The 19,727-nt window shown below is 38.5% G+C and overlaps 2 protein-coding genes across 2 annotated transcripts in view; both read right to left on the bottom strand.

Moving 5' to 3' along the window:
* The window catches only part of LOC107558204 (cytochrome P450 4V2-like), a 15,239-nt gene extending 1,232 nt beyond the window's left edge, over positions 1-14,007 (bottom strand). The window contains exons 1-9 of the mRNA XM_016241828.1: positions 13,781-14,007; positions 10,144-10,256; positions 6,569-6,654; positions 6,285-6,475; positions 5,666-5,735; positions 4,724-4,850; positions 4,465-4,638; positions 3,153-3,255; positions 2,877-3,011 (exon numbers count right to left, since the gene is read on the bottom strand). Coding sequence (XP_016097314.1) covers positions 2,877-3,011; positions 3,153-3,255; positions 4,465-4,638; positions 4,724-4,850; positions 5,666-5,735; positions 6,285-6,475; positions 6,569-6,654; positions 10,144-10,256; positions 13,781-13,967 — 1,186 coding nt within the window. The 5' untranslated portion in view covers positions 13,968-14,007. The remainder of the gene's footprint in view (positions 1-2,876; positions 3,012-3,152; positions 3,256-4,464; positions 4,639-4,723; positions 4,851-5,665; positions 5,736-6,284; positions 6,476-6,568; positions 6,655-10,143; positions 10,257-13,780) is intronic.
* Positions 14,008-14,264: 257 nt separating this feature from the next.
* On the bottom strand, positions 14,265-19,479 carry tlr3 (toll-like receptor 3). The gene is made up of 5 exons (XM_016241827.1): positions 19,372-19,479; positions 18,376-18,853; positions 18,070-18,264; positions 15,733-17,582; positions 14,265-15,488 (listed from the first exon to the last, which is right to left on the bottom strand). The coding sequence occupies exons 2-5, from the start codon at positions 18,814-18,816 to the stop codon at positions 15,260-15,262; spliced, it is 2,715 nt and encodes a 904-aa protein (XP_016097313.1). The 5' UTR covers positions 18,817-18,853; positions 19,372-19,479; the 3' UTR covers positions 14,265-15,259.
* Between the last annotated feature and the right edge of the window lie 248 nt (positions 19,480-19,727).

Below are 19,727 nucleotides of genomic sequence, written 5' to 3'. Positions count from 1 at the left end.
CAAACTCAAACCACACGGCAGCAACAAACAGGAAGTGACGTCACCTACGTTAGAAAAGATTACTTATTTTATAAACCTTTATTAACCTATTAACCAAGGTTACTTTGATGTTATATTACAGTTTATCTAATATATACAATTGACCGGGCATTAAAAAAATGTGATTTGTGACTTATTTAAAAATTAATTAAAAAGTACTTAAAAATGTTATTTGTGTGCTGTAGTGTCCAGAGTTTATCATTATCTTGTAAAGTGCCATACTAATATATAAATGTGTGTATGAGAGAGGGAGAAAGAGAGCGATGGAAAAAAGTCAGAAATCCCGCTTTGGTAGCAGTACTGTCAAAATGTAATTGAGTGTCCGTTTCTGTGTTTGTCAGCATTTGACCTTATATTTCACTCTCTTAAGCCCGGGATATACTGCACGATTTTAGCAATCCTATAAGATCATTACTTTATCACGCTGTGCGACATGGATCGTTTAAACTTGGGTACGACAAGCATGTAGACTGTATGATGAAGACACCTATTGAATCGTAGGCTGCGACGGCTGCAGCACATGTCAGCGCAATGTCCTAACAAGGGTAAACAAATACCGGTACATCAAGACGGATCACGCTTTGGCAGTTGTGCTTTCATGTGCGCTGAAACAAAGAAGAGGCGCCGGCAGAAGAGGGCAATATGGACCTGCTCATGGCTCGAGAAAAGAGGACAATTTGGGATCCCAGTTTTGCACAGGGAGCTTGGCAGCTGGAGTTCCTCCGCTATCTCCTTCCATGCTATGTCCTTTTTGGTGCGGTCATGATAGCAGCTAGAAGACACATCGTACAAACATGCCCTCTGCTGCCACAACTCAACAAGAATTTGTTCTTTATGGGTATCCCACATACCAATATGCCTTCTACTTTTTTTTGCCTCCATGGCATTGAAATTTTAGCACCTCTTGTCTCATGGATCAATTTGTCACCATGCTTTGTCCTTTTTGGTGCGGTCATGATAGCAGCTAGAAGACACATCGTACAAACATGCCCTCTGCTGCCACAACTCAACAAGAATTTGTTCTTTATGGGTATCCCACATACCAATATGCCTTCTACTTTTTTTTGCCTCCATGGCATTGAAATTTTAGCACCTCTTGTCTCATGGATCAATTTGTCATTTCATGTTGCAATTTCATTGGCTGCTGAATAGACGCAGATCGTTGCAGCAAACACACTGTGCGTTGATCATGCTGAATTTCTGACACTGTCAAGGGGCAGAAAATGTATATAATTATATAATTTCATATAGTTAATCAATATCACACAATATGATTTGATATTCACGAAGAGTGCCGTTTAAAAAAAAATCAGCATGGTTACAAATGTGATATTGATTTTATACAACAGTTCAATAAACAATAAGTTAATATCAAGAGACTTACATTTTAGACACCATATTGGCTGTTTTTGCTCTATTTCGCCAACAAAAATCAGTTCAAACACTGCCACAGCGCTGTTTTGTGTCTCTGAGCAACATGACGGTGTTTCATTCCTGAATGAATCAACCGTTTAAATGATTCGGTTCAATCGCAATGATTCACTTGACAGTGACTTGCTTCCACCTACAGGCAGTTTTAATTGTTTTAATTTTACGTTTAAAGTATCTTTTCATTTTTTAAATAATTTCAAATGTCAGTATTCCAAATGTCATGTTTAAAATATCAAAATGTATGCTTTTGTAACTGCAGGTTAAACCATTCCATGTCCCTCTAAGCTGCATTAACATGTGTAAATAGATCTAAATGCCACTTCATATGCAACTCCTGCAAAGATTAATTTTGTTGATACTGATTTCATTTGTTTAGTAACAACCTAAATGTATTATTATTATAATTGACTGATTAAACGTAAGAAGTTGACTCAAAAGATGATGCACAATTTTAGAAAAATGACTTTATAGGTAAAAAATACCCATAAAAGGTAAAAATCAATTTAAACTTATTGAAAAAGATTAATTTATATCACTGCTGAACTGACCACACAGAATATGAAATATATATCAAAAACTTTAAGAGTCAGCTGTCCACGGTAATCATTAAGATATCAGCACAATAACACACTCAGCAAAATATTGTCTAATTACCTTTATCGATAAAATTCCAGAAAATATTGAGATATTCTTTTTTGTCAATATCGCACACCCCTAGTACTGACACAAAATGATTTGCAACGGTTGCTTTGTCCCGTCCAGTGTAGACAGCCTCAAGCTGTTGGTTTATTTCTTCTTCTTCTTTTTTTTATGAAGTTTTTTAGTAGAAGTTATGAATGGCCGGGAACTTAACTTTAGTAACCAAATTGGCTGGGGAGTGAAAAGTTAATTTCAATCCCTGATTCCAATGTTTTCTTTAAAAGGGACTTTAATAATATTAATGATTATGATAATAATAATAATAATCATTATAATCATAATGGGATTAAAGGTGTTTTGTGTGTGTGTGTGTGTGTGTGTGTGTGTGTGTGTGTGTGTGTGTGTGTGTGTGTGTTCCAAAAACATAGCAGTAGAATTTTCAATGACATTTGGGGTGAGTAAATAATAAAAAAATATATTTTGGGGGGTGACCAGCTATCAGCACATTATTAAATCATTCACAGAAGACAGTAGGTCATATGGGTTTGGACCTATTTGTGTGTGAATTATTGCTGAAATTGATGAATGAACAGAACAAAATGGATGAAAAAATTAGCTGTATAAATTAACTGTATAAATCCATTGTAAATAAAATAACTGTATAAATTATAAAATTTATAAATTAACAAAATACCTCATTACTCAATGTGCGCATGACCCAAAGAATGAATGAATATGTGACAAGCAGACTAATATAAGGAACTCACTGATCTGTGTATCCTCACAGATGGTGCGGGCAAAAAACGGAACAGAGGGGAAGAGCCGCAGAGACTCCTTTATCACACTCTCCAGATAACGCAGTTTCTTCAGATCCTCTGTGTTAATAGGCCTCTCTGACTCGCCTGACACACACATGCATTGCAAAATTATCAAAATGAGTTCCAAGCTGTTTCAGGCTCTTTATCTCACAACAAAGTAATGATTTAAACCCTTATTCTCAGTGTATAACTGTACAATATGAACCACAAGTGGGCTTAACATACCAAAAACCTCAAATAGTTCTTGTTGTGCCTTTTTTTGGACTTCAGGATGGGATCCTAACAAGTGTATGGCCCAGTTCATGGCAGCTGCTGTCGTATCATGACCCTGAAAAATGAAGGGAAAAGGCTCATTGGAATCACGCCATTAGGATATAACAGCACTCTAAAATGAAACTATTGTTAGTGATGGCTGCTTTCGAAACTCTGATTCATGAAGCTTCGAAACATTTGCAAATCTTTTATTTCGTTTGGATGTATCGAACTTGTCAAGTTACTTGATTTCAGCAAACAAGGCTTTATTGCATCATGCCGTTTCAAACATTGGTTTCAAAACATTTTAGAATTTTTAGTGATTCGCCGCTAGATGGCGTTGGTTTGGTGACCCCATGAAAAGTGTCTAATGGTTTTAAAGGGGTCATATGATGCTATTTTAAAGATCATTATTTTGTGTATGTTATGCTTTAATGTTTAAAAAACTCATTATTTTTCAAATACTGTACACTATTGTAGGTCCTCTATGCCTCGCCTCTCTCAAACACGACACGTTACTCTGCGCTGCGCAAAACTCCGCATTTGAACAGTCAATAGCAAATACTTAAACTAGTAACAAAACATACATACAATCGCTGATTCAGAAGCGCCAGATTGTCATAGCAGTCATAATTGATCCTGAAAACACGCCTTCTTTCTTTGCGTGCACATTTGGGCTGCATTATGCTAATATATCCACATAGTGACCTAGATATGTGGGGGCGTGTTAGAACGAGCCGTTTTAGGTAGGTGTGGCTGACTCTTAACTTTTATAAAGAATATCTCTTTGGATTTGAGACTTTAGTCTTTGCAACTTTACAGATCTCCTTTATGCACCAAGAGCTTGTAACACTCCAAAGAGAAAGGAAAACTTGAAATCGCATCATATGACCCATTTAAGTTTTATTATGTAGGTTCTTTTAATTTAATAAATTTGAATAAGTGTATAATACAGAAAAGGTGGATGATAATGACCTAGTTTACCAAGCCTTGCCTAATAACACAGAAAAACAAGCACTATACATTAATAAAGAACACAAATTTGACAGAACATTAATATTTAAGGGTATTTCTGAAAACATTTGTAATTGGTTTTAAAGAGGTGTATTTATGATACTTTACATAATTATGGTGATTATGATATATATGTTTGAGATGAGTTTTCACAATCTCAATGATGAGTTATTATTTTAACCAGCAGGTGCCGCCAGCCTTTGAGCACTTTGAAACAGTGAATAATTTCATAAAGCATTGTTCCTCCCATCACTCATTATTGTAATACTACCTCAAACATAAAGGTGTCCACTTCCTCCTGGATATCTTTGTGAGTTAACTTTTTCCCATCCTCATCTGTTGCTTTCAACAGCATGTCCAAGAAAGCCCGCCTTTTCCTCATCCCCTGATCTGATTCGCTGTCAGACTCAACGTAGGTGATGTACTCCGCCCTCTCATTAATCACCTGCATGACAGAAAAAAAGCACACAGGTAATCAGAATGCAGCCTTGACCAGAATGAATGTGGACAGATATTACATAAACACTCACACTCTCTGTGAAGGAGTGGAGGATCTTTAGACTACGGTTGTGTTCTCTGCCTTCACCAAAATAGTTATACACAAAATCAGGCCAGTACCAGGGCATCCTCTGGCGCCTGGTGATGATGTCACTCATCCTGTACCAATCAGAATAAAAGAAATGCCAAGTGTTAGTAAATATCATCTTCATTATTTATTAATGGTCTGTAAAGCCTTGAACTTTTACATATCTTTTTGTTTTGTGATTAGTGATGTTGGGCTTCAATACTCCATTATGTTTTATTTTTAAATGTTCCATTATTGCTATTCTTATTGTGTTTTTTGCTGTTGTTGTATTTTGTATCTTGTGTGTGTGTGTGTGTGTGTGTGTGAGAAAGAGAGAGAGAGAGAGGGGGGGGGGGGCAATAAAGCAATGGACTATGGAATATTTTCAAGTTTCATTTAAGTCATTTAAGAGCACATTTAAACAGCAAGCATGACTGATCTTAGTGTTGTCCTTTAAGGAATAGCATGCTACCTTGAATTAAGAAGTTGGATAGAATTTCCATTATATATATAAAACATTTTAGTTGTATATTGTATCATGAAAAGCGCTGTACAAATAAACTTGACTTGACTTGAAACTTGACTAGTTATATGTACACAATAATTTCTGGCTAGAATTATTTTGAAGTTTTTTGAAACTTTCATGACACTAAATATAACCATGACTCTAGAGTCTAGACTGTTTTATAAAGACACAAAGTCATCCGTTGCACGCCCTTTGCTCTATCTAAACAAGCATCACCTAGGAATAAAAGCTAACTCACAAGCTAGTAAAACACACACAGTCATTTGCGCAGTTACAAACCAATATTGATTTGTACTCGGATGCACAACCTTATATCTGTCTAGCATCCACCCTAAAAATGTCCCTGTCATATTAACACTAGTAAATGTTAAAAGCACTTGCCTGTACACACTGCGCACATACTCAGAGTCATGGTTGCTCTGTGCATAGATCTTCTTTCCCATGGCAGTCTCTGAAATGTAACAATTCTGTTTTAAAATGTGATACTTGCTCCACATCATCAATCAAGTTTGCATTGCCATCCTTTCACTAAAAACCAAAACCGCCATAAACACACAAACAAAAGTTATTTCAATAGACTTTTAGTTTAGAATTTTATGCGGTTGAAAACAGGGCTGTGAGGTATAAACTTACAGTACAGTCTTTACAATGGCATGCACTGTATAACGGTCCAAAATCACATAATTTTTACAACTCACAACTTTCAAAACTGCTTTGCGGAATTCTCATCTACTGAAAGTTATTTTCGGAAAGACATTTTGTACAATCGGTTTGTTGTACGATCCACTGAACACACTGTAGCTCTATCTTTCACAGCCTTGTTTTCATTCCGGACAGAAATTATATATCGCTAAGGTAAGTTGTGTCTTGTTCAAGGTACCCATTGTTCTCTTTAACATTTGTATTTGTACCTTATCTACCCTTAAATTGCACATATCAGACTATCAGTAAAGGATGTTAAAGTGTACAGGATAAATTGCAGTCAGAAAACCACACAAACCACAGATGATGTCAAGGGCACAGAGAGTGATGTGGTTAAAGCAGTTCAAAGGGCCTTTCCCAGCTTGTTTCTCAAATTTCTCAATGAGCACCTCCGCCTGTTCATTCATCACCTCCAGGAACTCAGTTAGTATTGAGAAATTAAATGTTGGGGTCAACATCTTACGTCTACGTCTCCACTTATCCCCAGTACTAACAGAAGGAAAGTCAGAAGGGAATTTAAGACTTTGGCTTGACTTGTCTTGAATTTAATTAAAAAAAGTTGCATTTGTTAAATGAGTTTACCTTGTGAGTAGTCCTGTTCCCAGCCAGGGGTGCAGAAATTTGTATGCGTAGGCCTTGTCCATGTGAACAGGGTTACTCAGCACTGTCTGTAGAAGCGGTAGGATTTGCCAAGAGCAACATATAAAACAGAAAAGTGAGGACTTGTAAAACTTCATAATACTGTATCACATGAGTGTGACCACTAGGGTTAGATGATGTATTGAGTATTGATATATTTGCAATGTAAAAAATGTCAAAGTAAAATGTTTGAATATTGCAACCGTTTTGATGCACTTTTTACCATTAGATTTCTTAAAGATTGTGGCATTAGACTAACCCTAACCCTATATGTTTAGCTAGATGTTTACTGTATTTTATTCCTTGCATTACTGTAAGCATTTTGAATCTACTTGCCAACAATGGCTACTGAAATGAAGTGAAATCATGGTTCCCCTTCTAGGGAACTCATGCTCCATCCTCTAGCGGACAATATGGGGACTGCCACCAGCAGGATCGGTGTCTGAAGCACACGTGAAACAACTCCAGACCCACTGGCCCACATAGCCTATTACATCACAGGTGGTAGCACGGAAGTATAAGAGGGCACCTGCCGAACACACCACCAACTTTTGTTGCCTTCAGGAGCCATTTGTTTGACAGTGCATGTGAAGGTGTTATGGAGAAACCAAGGCAAGTGAACGTTTTAGAAACTGTGTGCCTCTGTGTTCGAGGTTTCTGACACCTGAGGACACATTCGATCTATGCGTTATGTGTCTTGGTGAGGAGCTTGCGCGTTTGATTCCCGAGGGCTCTGAATGTGAGATTTTCAATGAGAACGCTACATTCGCATTTGTCCCTCTTCTCGTGGGATAAGAGACAAGCATCTGTGTCTCGCGCTTCGGCTCCCGCTGCTGCTGAGGCACAGCGAAGACTCAGATCGCGAGGTTCGCAGGTCGAGATTGCAGAAAAGTTTGAGAAGGGTATGGACCTTTTTAAAGCTTCCGCTATATTGGGCTCATCTAGTGAGAGTCAGGGTGTGGTTGTGGTTGGCGATGATAGTGTGAGAACTGAATCCTCCTAACCTAACTCCAGTCCCGCATACAGGGAAATGCTGGGAGTAATGGTGCACGCCACTAAGAGGCTTGATTTAGTTTGTTCATGTGAAAGGCAGATGCCCACCTGTGGTGGATTAGACGAGCGCATTCTGGCTGATCATAACCTCCCCTCCCCCATGAGTCTCCCCTTTCTTCCCGACCTCCACACGGGGTTAGTGAGATCATGGGACAGTGTTCGGCTCGGCAGGATCTTTTTAGCATGTGGATTATGATAATGTTGAGGGTGCTGCTGAGCGCAGATATGCAAAGATGCCCCCTGTGGAGAGGATGCTCGTGAATGTTCTCTCCCAGGATGAGTCGTCTTCTTTTAAGACTTAAGACCACTTAAGGCCGTGTCTGGATGGCAGGGTGTATGTGACGGCAGGTCAAGCTGGTGGAGCCTTGCACACAATGGCTGTGTTACAAGCTTACCAAGCTGACTTACTCAGAGACTTAGATGAGGGCAAGGGTTTGTCATGAAGTTAAGGGAGGCGAAGGCGCAGTCTGCTGCCTTTTGGGAAGTTCATTCCCTGCCGTCCCAAGTCTTCCTCTAAACCTCTGAGGGGGCTGGTCTGTCTCGATCTGAGGATCATAGGTAGGGATGTCAGGGATGTGCCCTAATTGTGAATCTGTATTCAGAAAGGCACTGAAAACAAATAACGCGTTCTACGGAGCCACTAAAGGGACACGATTAGCCTCTTGATAGTGTTAGCCTATTACATTACATTACTAAAAATTTAACATACCACATAAACAGAGTAAAGAGAGATGACTGATAGAATGATGGCAAATGATTTGCAGATCCTGAGCACCACTGACAAACATCTAATCTTGTAAAATGTGTGATAATTACTGCCGCTCCGCATTATACACAAAGAGTATGTGTGATCACGAATGCCACATTCAAAAGCGATGTTAATCCCCTGCATATTAATAGCGGCTCCCTGATGCCCACAATTTATATACAGTATAATTACCCATCAACATAATTGCGAGAGAAAGCATTGAAATATACTTTTCCCTCCCATCTCATATTTATTCCCTTTAGGGGTTCCATAGAACACGTCATTTCCTTTCCGAACATGGTATTCGGATTCGGGCACATCCCTAATAGGCAGGATCAAAAGACTAGCATGGCCACTCGCACCCCTCCTCTCTTTAGGAGTTGGGCACTGAGACAGGTGAGCTCTAAGAGACAATGCTTACATTGGGCTCGAGGCTGGACTGATGTTGTTCTTATGTGTTTCGCTTGTTGGCGAACCATTGACTGAAGGTCCGGTCTCTCCTTGGGCCCTGCATCCTGCTTTGGCTTATTGTAACTTAACCTTCTGAGGATAGCTGTGTTCTTAGCTTGATTAATGGGATGTCCCTCCTGATTGGCATGGGTTCCCCATTTTTACGAGTTATGTTAGTGGCCCCAGGCGTCAGTGGCTTGCCCCCTTTCTGAAGGAAGGTTCAGTGTATATCTGTCGCTTCCTTTGTTGCTCTCTCACCAGGTGAACAGGCATGCACCGTGGCATGGCTGAGTGGGCATTCCGTTCCCCAAAGTGTCCACTAGAGGACACAGTGTGAGTTCCCTCGGAGAAGGGGAACGTCACAGGTTACGCATGTAACTATGGTTCCCCGAGAGGGAATGAGATGCTGAGTCCCCTCGCCATGCTTAGGGCTTGCCTGTTTTCACATCTCCTTCAGACAGCTAAATTGGTGATGTATTCGGCAGGTGCTCTCTTATAGTTCTGGCCACCCACCTGTGATGTCACGGGATACGTGGGCCAATGGGATTGGAGTTGTTTCACACATACTTCACACATATTTCTCCGTACATTTCTGCCATATGTACATTAACTGACAGTCACCACAGATAAGCTACCACTAAATAGTGTAGAAACTTAATTTGCTGTAAAGTTGCTTTGCAATGATTTGTATCGTGAAAAGCGCTGTACAAATAAACTTGACTTGACTTGACTTCAGACACCGGTCCCCTCGGGGAACCATGGTTACATGCCTAACCCGAGACATTCTTCTGATCTAGAACTTTAACTACTTGACTATCACCACCAAAGTCTTCAGTCTGCTTAAACATTTCCTTATCCTGTTGTTGATACTATATGTCTTTGGAACACTGAATCTTGCTTTACTTACACTTGCATTGGACTTTGGACTTTATTAACACTTTCATTGGACATTGGACTTGCATTACACTGGCATGGCATTGGATTTTAATACTCTATGTATATTCTCTTTTTACATATGTTCTTCTAATATTTAATACCTTATGTATTTCTTTGTACATAGATAACATTCATATATTATATTTTTCTTATATTTAATGCACAGTCCTCTATTTTGTGGTGCTGTGAGATACAGTAAGTTCACTCACCAAGGTTATCTTGATCTTCAAACATCCACTCATACTGTGAAATATACTAATACTAGGCCAAAGACCCTGATCATAACAGATGAGTGTGCATGTTTTTCAGTCTATATGCAAGTGGACAATACCTCAATAGTCTCAGCATGGTATAAGATGAGAAATGGCACAGGTCCAATCCATAATTTAAACAGAGGAGAATTCCAGAATTCTTTTGTGTAGCCAACCACCTGACAAAAGAAATCTGAAAGAGAGTTTTCAACTTTTGTTCTTAAATGAAAGGTTACTTTAAGTCCAATACAACTGACATTGTTCACAGTAACATGGACATTAAGTTTGTATGTTACAATTTATAGAGACAGGGGATAGTTGCCACATAGGAATCTATATGTGTCAACAATATTGTTTTCAACTATGGTTCGTGTAAGTCCAGTTTTTGCATATACAAAATATTCACCAGTGTAAAAATTAGACACCTAGTCCCAGGAAATATGGTGAGGGGAAACTTTACATTTTGAGTGTTGTGACTGGTCATTATTTCTTATACAATTTGAGTTGTCTAATTTTTTAATAGTCCTAAGGCAGGGGTGTCCAATCCTGCTCCTGAGGGCCACTGTCCTGCAGAGTTTCACTCCAACACACTTGCCTGGAAGTTTCTAGCAAGTCTGAAGACCTTGATTAGCTGGTTCAGGTGAGTAAAGCTTAACTCTAGGTTAAAGCTAAACTCTGCTGGATAGTGGCCCTCCAGGAACTTGATTTGGACACCCCTGTCCTAAGGTGTAAAAAGTTGATTTTAAAAATGCAATACTCTCTGTATTATTTCAATTATTATCATGTATTAAAACTGCATTGATAGGTATACAACAATTACAAATGTACTTTAAAGGAATTATATGTTATAATGTGTTAGTAGTACACTTTCATTGCTTTACTTTTTTTCTTATCAATTATTCGTTTGACTAAAGTCATTTATTTTGAAATAGTATCATGTATAGGCTACGTTGTACGTGTATTTTATATTTATTGAGCAGATTTTACCAGGCAAACGTCGTAAGGGTAGAGAGAAAAAAAGCTATTCTCACCTCCAGCGTTCGATTTTAACTGCAGCGCGTTCCCAATGAACGGATTTGTGTTTCCAATGCCAGAGATGGGCTTCAGTTCTTTCCAGTTGTGCAGGTAGTTTTTTTTGCAGCTCATATGTGATATATGTCAAAAGAATAATGCAAACCGTCGTGGCTACGAACCCAAACGTACACACCGACGATCGCGACCATCCTACCAGCCAGACTCACGGCGATGCGAGTGTCTCTATCAGCTCTCCGGTGTTTCATAATGAATTTGCTGCTGGACTTTGGATAACCCTGACAAGTGCAGCTACAACCCAATGAATTTACTAAAGAATTGCAAAATCTCTGAAATGGTTAATTTAAGTTTGGTGTGTTTATGTTTGGATTTTTATTTATTTATTTATAACAATGTATAGGCCTAGGCCAGGGGTGCCCAAACTCGGTCCTGGAGGGCCGGTGTCCTGCAGAGTTTAGCTCCAACTTGCCTCAACACACCTGCCTTTAAGTTTCTAGTATGCCTATAAGATTAGCTGGTTCAGGTGTGTTTAATTGGGGTTGGAGCTAAACTCTTCAGGACACCGGCCCTCCAGGACCGAGTTTGGACACCCCTGCCCTAGGCTGTTTGCACATAGGCTACTGTAGACTGCTTAATCAATCTATATCGCAAGTTGTAAGTCACACATAAACAACTGAGAACTCATATATTCATTGCGTGCAGTTACTGATCTTGCTCCTTGTTTTACAGTTTATCAGAGATGTATGGACACTTAAATTATATAACGCGTTTGGATAATTGGAAATCCATTGTAGGCTACACAATCCGGTGTTGACCTGACATGTGATAATATAATTCCAGTATTTCTATAAAAAAACATTTATTGTTTAAATTTATTGTTACAAAACTGACACCAGAGCGCGCGTTTTAGCTGTTTGATGGGCGCGCGTGGCAGGTGTGTTTGTGGGCGTGTTATTTCTCAGAATAGTCACTGGACAAAGGAAAAGTAGGCTACTTTAAGAGTTTACATAACGAATGTTTACATATGAGTTAATAGAATAAGATAAAAATCTGATTTGTGAAGCTTTATTTGAGTCATGAAAATGTGGTGTTCAGTAGGGCATTAAATGATAGCATTATGATTCTATTATTTGAATATCCAAATACCAGAGGTCATCTTTTTGTACTCGGATGTAATAAGTGTGAGAATGAGAGCAGACATACGACAAGAAAACTCTTAAAGTCACCCTGTATTCAAATATTTTATCCCTTAAAACTTATCTTTGATCATCAAAATGACATATTTAAATGTTTTTTCTTGTGAAAATAATTTTCTCATGCCTTAAAATAGCTTGAATGTAACTCTACACCCTTGCCTCATTTACTATACGCAGATCTATGAATATGCAAGTTAGTCCCGCCTCCACTCAGTCACACCAGCCAGCGCCTCCTGATCCACTGAACTGTAGTAACCGCAAAACAATGGCATGCACGGATAATGACTGATAAAACTATGTTTTTACTAGCGGACAACTACAGTGAATACTGTAATATTCGTTAAAGTTACTTACTTGATGATGTTGTGTCCTAAAATGCCTTGAAGACTCGAATGCTGCCGTTTGTGATTGTTAATTCGCGCCCGCGAGCATACGCGTGTGGGAGAGGTGCGTCTGACTCCGGGCTACTTTTACACTGTTGCCATGGGTTATAATGCAAGTTAGCGGTTCTAAATTCACATTAAACCACAGCTTCATGGGTTTTTGCTCTGATTTATTTTTGGTTTTGTGCTGGTATTGGTATATTTTGCATGCTAGTGATAGGAATCGATCCCTTGACGTGATTGGTTATTGGTTTGTGACGTAGCAAACCAAGGGCTGTTTCAAACCATATTTCTGGGTCAGCCTTTGGGAAACTACAGTTTTAAGGAGGAAATACTCAGCAATGGTGTTGATTAATAGATTGGCACATGGTTTGTCTAAAAGCATATTAAAAACACCACATAGACAAATAAACAACATAAAAACTTGATTTTCACTACAGGGGGACTTTAAGAAAGTACTTCAAGGCAGGCTTTATGTCAGCAGTTTATACATTCACAATTGCACATTTTCACTCTATTTTCGTGTTGAGACATATTTAAGAACATGGTTGAGGGTTTTGGCTTTATTTAGCAACTTTGAAGAGGCGTCTGAATTAAAGGATGCGTCTAAATATTGTAGGCCCTATTAAAATTTTGACAGAGTGTAATGTGTATTTATCTAGGCCTATAAATGTGTGCGTGCATATAAAACACAACGTGCAGTGAAGTTAGGGTGGGTTATACTATCACTTCAAAGAGTCCTCCAAAAAGTGGGGCAAAATAAATCTCTAGGTTACCAGGATACGACGTTTGGAGGTGCAATTATTCAGCTCCGCGGGAGAGGGAGGCATTGAGTGCATGCAAATGTCCTTTTGGGTCACCAAGGACAGACAACAGACTGAATCGTGTGTGGGGGGGGGTTCTCACCCAAAATTAACGTAGTTACTATTTGAATCTGAAATCAACGTAGTTACTGTACGGATAGCCTACATCATACATACTTATGTATATTATGTTTATCATAAATTGTAAAATACAATATAGTTGTCATAAACAAAACTTGCTAAAATATAATACCTTAAATCTTTATTATTATACCCTGTATTAGAAATATTTTTAGTACTTACCTCTTCCATTAGACTTAAAGTTGAGCGCGTTTCCTAAAAAGGGGTAAGTTGGACTAATCCCAGGGACGGGTTTCAGTTCTCTCCATTTGTGCATGTAATCTTTAAGCAGCTGATATGTTATGAAAGTCAGAAAAAGTAGAAGTGAGACAAAAACCTCCGATCCGTTCAACAGTTCAGCAACTCGCATGTTGATTACGTTTAGTTAGATCTGTAGTGTGTAGTGGTTTTAGGAGCTCCTCGCCTGTTAAATGAGGACTTGAAAATGTGTAGTACATCCCTCTAAAGCCATGGGATGTGCTTAGATTTTCAAATACGCACCATGACTTTTGTTTGTTTATGCTGCACAAGCATTTGATCACAATTTTCCTTTATTTAATGTTTCATGAAAAAAAAAATCAGAAAGACTTCTGTAATGCTGATATTTTAGATTTTTATTATTATTATTATTATTATTATTATTTAGACATTATATGGGAGACTGGTAATATCACAGTAACTACAATGTTCTCAATAACTACTACATTTTCAATAGCATTTTTGTAAAGCATCTGCCTATAGAATTAGACTTTCAAAAAATAAAAACCTACCCTAAGACATATTCAGTAAAAGGTGGCAACTAGCCGCTATACAGTACAAAGAAAAAATGCAAAAAATAGTTCAAAAAGTTTTCATCTGGTTAAAGAAATGACAACTGGATGGCTGCATTGTACAAAAGATTTCAATTCTTAAATACTCAAGCATATGTAATTTACACTGTTTAGCATTAACACAGAATTTAGAAAACGTTAGAAAAGTGCAACATTTATCATCAGTTTGTACCAATTACCCCATCTCAGGCAGAAACAATTAAATAATTAATACCTGTGAGAACATGCCAAAGCTGCTTAACCTTAAAAAAAAAAAAACGTATACTGCGCCACTGTACAGTATTGTTTGACTAAAAACTATTAAAAATGGAGGAAATAATAAATTATTATTATTATTTTTAAATATAGTGATCCTCATGTAGTTTTAACAGATTTGATTTTCAAAAGTGATTCCCAAATATATATTACTCTTTTTATCAGTGGCCAGCAAAAGGTCAGATTAAATTAAATGTGACTGAAATGATCTCTTTGGGCATAAAAAATAATATGTGAAAAAGCCAGTACCTTAGAAAGAGTGGGCCCTATTGCGTCTGGTCAAGTATCTAGTTGGGAGTCGCCATGGGATTATGGTATTGCAATTACTAAATAGGGTATAAAAAAAGGTAGCGAAACTTCTAAATATTTAAAATATTTAAAATAATTTGCCAAGTCACATTTGGTAGCATCCTTGCAAAGGCCATTGGATGTCATGTCTGGCAGGTGGTGTTTGCTAGGAAGCAGCACTCTACCTAATCTCACCTGCAAATTCTTTTGAAATGTAAATGTGTTAAGAAATTGAAAGTGATGGAACAGAGAATCCAAGACTGCAGTACAAATAGTGAAAAAATAATTTCTAGTTGACCTTGTTGGTAGAGGCTAATGCTGAGCGGAGTTTCTGATGGAAAGCTGGGATTCGTTCCCTGTGTAGCGGCCAGTAGAGGATACAGTGAGGTTTCAACATGCCACAGCGAAGATGCAGAGAGCGGTTCAGACTGTAATCAGTTACATCTTGCAAAAAAATCAGAATCAGCGAGTCACGATTGTCCTCCATTACCTGGTGAAGTGCATGATGGGCTTTGAACCTGCAGAGTGGAAGAAAGAGAGAGTGTAAACACTTCTGAATTGAACTTGAATTCGCTAAAACACCTGTGCATTTCAGTAACTTGCAGAAAAGGAAGCATATATGAGGTGTTTCTTTGAGGATCTGAATCTACACCTTAAAGACCCTAAACTGGTCAGTGGTTTGCATTTTAATAATGGTCACTAAATGTAATTGTAGAAAGCCTTTTTGAATCAGTTATAGATAATAAGGACAATTTTACTTACTGCCTACACCATGGATCATTTAGAAGCATTTCTGTAATAACAAAAAGGATTTTCCTAGATTGTCCCATGTTTTCAACAATGGTGTCGAGTTGAGAAAAACCAGGTATTGCATCTCTGTCTTCAAGAAAAAAATTGAATTTTTCATCCTCTAAGGGGAGTAAGCTTCTTTCCACCCATGGTCTGTCCTCAACACTGTGGATGATATATGCATCATATGCATATCTACCTTCAGTAATGCTTTCATCCTCCAGTGATGCCAGCATACGGTTTACCATTATGTTCCAGAAGAACTGGATTCTCCATCCCTGGAAGTGTATCAGGAAAGCTGTGAATAACAACATTAACACTGCTGTGCTACTTAAAATGTACAGTGCCTTAAAAGGTGTCATATCCTTGCAGGACAATGGGTCAAAGGCCATGACGGAGCGGTTAAAGTAGGCATTTGGGGTGTTGCAGCTGTAACTTTGAGGGAATCCAGGAATGCTGGCATTGGTAGAGTTAAGCCACTCAGAGAACCACAGGATGCTCTCGCAGGTGCAGTCAAAGGGGTTGTGGTCCATGTAAAGTTCTGTCAGGTTGGACAGCGGCACACCAAATGTGACATGTTGGACAGAGGTTATAAGGTTCTTTTGAAGATGCAAATACTTTAAAGACTGTAGGTCATCAAAAACAGAGGCATGCAGCTGATCCAAGAGATTACCATGGAGACTTAGCTCACGCAACTCCAAGAGGCCGCGCAAAGCATTGAGTGGAATCTCATCTAAACCATTGTAATCCAGATCCAGGACAGACAGTTTTGTGGCATCCTGGAGGAACAACACTGGACCACCTGGGTTGGCCGTCTTCCACAACCTAGCCAAGTTGTTGTGCTGCATTTTCAGCACTTTCAGATGATAGAGTCCTTTCAGCAAGCAAGCATTTATGTTTGCAATATTGTTATTACTGAGATCTAGAAATGTGAGGTTGACAAGTGGCCTGAATGGAGATGCTTCCATAGCTAGGGTCCCTTTTAGGGCACGGCCGAGCTTTAGAGTCCTTAACGTTGGGACGTGGATGAATGACGTATTGGTAAGGGAAATGCTTTGCTGGTTTAAAGACATGTCAATCTCTTTAATGTTAGAGAGGCCCTCTAACTCATCTCCTTTCAACTGCTGATTAATGAAATTGTGACCAAGTACGAGTGTCGTGAGGTTGCCCAAACTTGAGAAGGCCCCAGGTGCCAACTTGTTGATACTCATGGCAGTAAGATTAAGAGTCTGAAGGAGTGGAGATTCTTGCAAAGCAGCGAATGTTCTGTTTGTGACCATCTTCAACCCTGTGATGCTCCAACTCAAATCCAGTGTCTTCAGGTTCAGAAGTCCAGAAAAGATATGCTCTGTTATCTCTCGGAATGCAGTATTTGCCATGCATAGATGCTCTAATTGGACTAAATGGTGGAAAGAAAAGTCTTCAATGAATGGTAAGGATGATGTATGACTCTTAATCAGTGCTTTCTGCAGGTTAAGCTGCCTCAGGTTTCCCAATCCACGGAAAGTGTCCTTAGTTAGGTGTCTAAGAGCGTTATGCTCCAGGGATAAAATTTCCAGTCGGGGAAGCCACTGAAAGGCGCCTTCAGCAATCTTCGACATTGTGTTGCTGCTGAGGTCGAGCACTGTGATGTTAGTCTTCTCTAGACCTTGGAAAGTCGTGTTTGAGAGTGTCACCTGTTGAGTGTTCTTAAGGGAAAGGTTTCGCAAAGCTGTGCCAGCAAGTTCTTCACAAAGACTGGTGGTAAACTGAAGGCTGATCTTGCAGTAATCCAGGAGTAAGTCAGAAAGTTTAGCAATAGCCTGGAAACAGCCATTCTCCACCTAGTTTATCAAAACAATTGAAAAAAAAGACAAAAGTTTGCTGGAGTGAGAACGATAGAGCCAGGTTTAAGAAACAACACCTTGATGATATGACATTGAACACTGAACTTTTAAAAAATGCATATAAACATACCAATTGACTGCCATTTATTTAAAAGTTTAATTCCAGTTGCATTTGTTTGATAATCTAATGCTACACAAGTTTCATAAGTTAGCCTGTTTTCAGGTCATGTCAGTAATCAGAGAGAAAAGTTATTCAATATTACATCATCATGAAAACATCACAGCAAAGTCCAATTGTCTGAGCACCAAAGATAGAAACACAGTCCTAACGGCTTTCCAAGAAAGATAAGGGTAGATGCAAGTAAACACACGCTGTGGCAAACACACATGGTAGAATTTGAAATTCTGAAAGGATTTTTAATAGAGATTCTCATGTGCTGTCAGTGAAAGTAACCAGACATGTGTTACTTTCTGTTCTTCTTACCTTTTTAAGAGACAGAGACGAGAGTATCAGAACCCGAAATGCAGAAGAATTACTGAGGAATGAGAAGTCATTCTTTTGCAGTACAGAGATTTCATTTCCAGAGAGAACAAGGGTGATCAGGTTTGGCAGCTGAGGTTGTGTGCCCAGTTTAGCTGATTTCAGTTTGTTTCGAGATACATCCAACCATGTCAAACTCTACATAGAGAGGAAATAACCGAATTGAATCATGCTAAAAGACACCTCGAACTTTTGATTGCATTTAATATTCACATTGAATATTTAATAAAAATGTCTTCATAAACATACCTTTAGAACAGAGAAAGGCTCTCCATTTAGCTTCAGTCTGTTGTCAGACAGGTCAAGTCTTGTTAAACGAAAACAGTTTTTCAGGTCTTTCTCACTTATCAAATACACTTCATTGTGTTGCACATTAAGAATTTGCAGGTGTGGCAGAGAAAGACATAGATCCTTTTCTATGGCAGTTAAAGAGTTGTAGCTGGCATCTATAGTCACCAGATTCGAGTACAAATGCAGAGAAGACAGAGTTTTAAGTCTATTGTGAGACACATCCAATGTGGTGATATTTTTGGGTAAGTCCGTTGGAACTGCATCCAGATTCATATGACTGCAGTCTGCTTCGGCATTCTCAATCGTACATGCTGACTTGTGTGGATATGCAGTGTCTGCACAGTGGCCATGAAAGCATATGCAGAACAAGGGCAACAATATGAGTTTCATCAGTTCCATATATTTTCCTTCCTTCCTATTTTTTCCCCAAGTCAAGCTGTAATAAACATAATATCGTTGACAACAATATTTCATACACAGTATGAGTTTACAGACAATACAATTTGCTGGAAAAGATATAAAGAAGACCAGGGCTAGTCACAATATTTAACCAAAAATTAAAACTTCAGGATATGTGTATTTATTTTCTATTCTCTGTCTGGTTGGGCCAAGTTGTCATATCAGTAATTTACTACTACTATTTTCTGTTAAGTCAGAACAAGTTATATTTTGCTACTGAAAAGTCATTTAAATGCATCACATATACATTAAACTTTAAATACATAACATTTCATATTTCCCCAAATGTACAGAGATGAGAGATACTACTCATTTAAGTTTAAACAACTAGCCACTAGCCTACCGTTATTAAAGAAACAATCTTCTAACTTTAATATAAGTTATACTTACAATGGTTAAGATTCTTTTCTTCTAAAACTGGTACCATGATGCTACACGTGAACCAATATGGCAGCAGTTGAATAGCACATGTTGGATCTTTTATCATGTACTTACTTGAATTGTGACGATCTAATTCCTCACGTTCAGCTCAAATATCTGCATGTTTAAAATGATTCAAGTGTGAAGCAACTAGAGACAGACCTCTTGTATAACCATATAATCTTTGCATGGGGGGGAAACCTTCAATAAGGAACAATTCCTCTTTTGTAAGAAGTGAAACAAACGAGGAGGCGGATCCTATCACGCAGTGTCCTAGATATCAAATATCGCCATATTCAGATCCGACAGAGTTCAAGTGAATAATTATACATATTTCATGTTACCCTCATTATTCGACCAGGTTTCAAAATACTTCATGACAATTGCAATCGAATCTAGCATGTTCTTGTGTCAGCGACAACCAGCTTCCT

Source organism: Sinocyclocheilus grahami, unplaced genomic scaffold (assembly GCF_001515645.1).
Source record: "Sinocyclocheilus grahami isolate Dianchi unplaced genomic scaffold, SAMN03320097.WGS_v1.1 scaffold635.1, whole genome shotgun sequence".
NCBI lineage: Eukaryota > Metazoa > Chordata > Actinopteri > Cypriniformes > Cyprinidae > Sinocyclocheilus > Sinocyclocheilus grahami.
The sequence above is the reverse complement of the archived record's forward strand: the minus strand, read 5'-3'. Positions and strand labels throughout refer to the sequence as shown.

What these genes read in the sequence shown, in the direction of transcription:
- tlr3 (XM_016241827.1), bottom strand. Translation starts at nt 18,816, where the DNA reads ATGGAACTGATGAAACTCATATTGTTGCCCTTGTTCTGCATATGCTTT. An exon ending in AGCCTTTCTCTGTTCTAAAG is followed by an intron (nt 18,265 to 18,375) that starts GTATGTTTATGA and finishes CTCTCTATGTAG; the next exon opens with AGTTTGACATGGTTGGATGT. An exon ending in CGTCTCTGTCTCTTAAAAAG is followed by an intron (nt 17,583 to 18,069) that starts GTAAGAAGAACA and finishes TTGATAAACTAG; the next exon opens with GTGGAGAATGGCTGTTTCCA.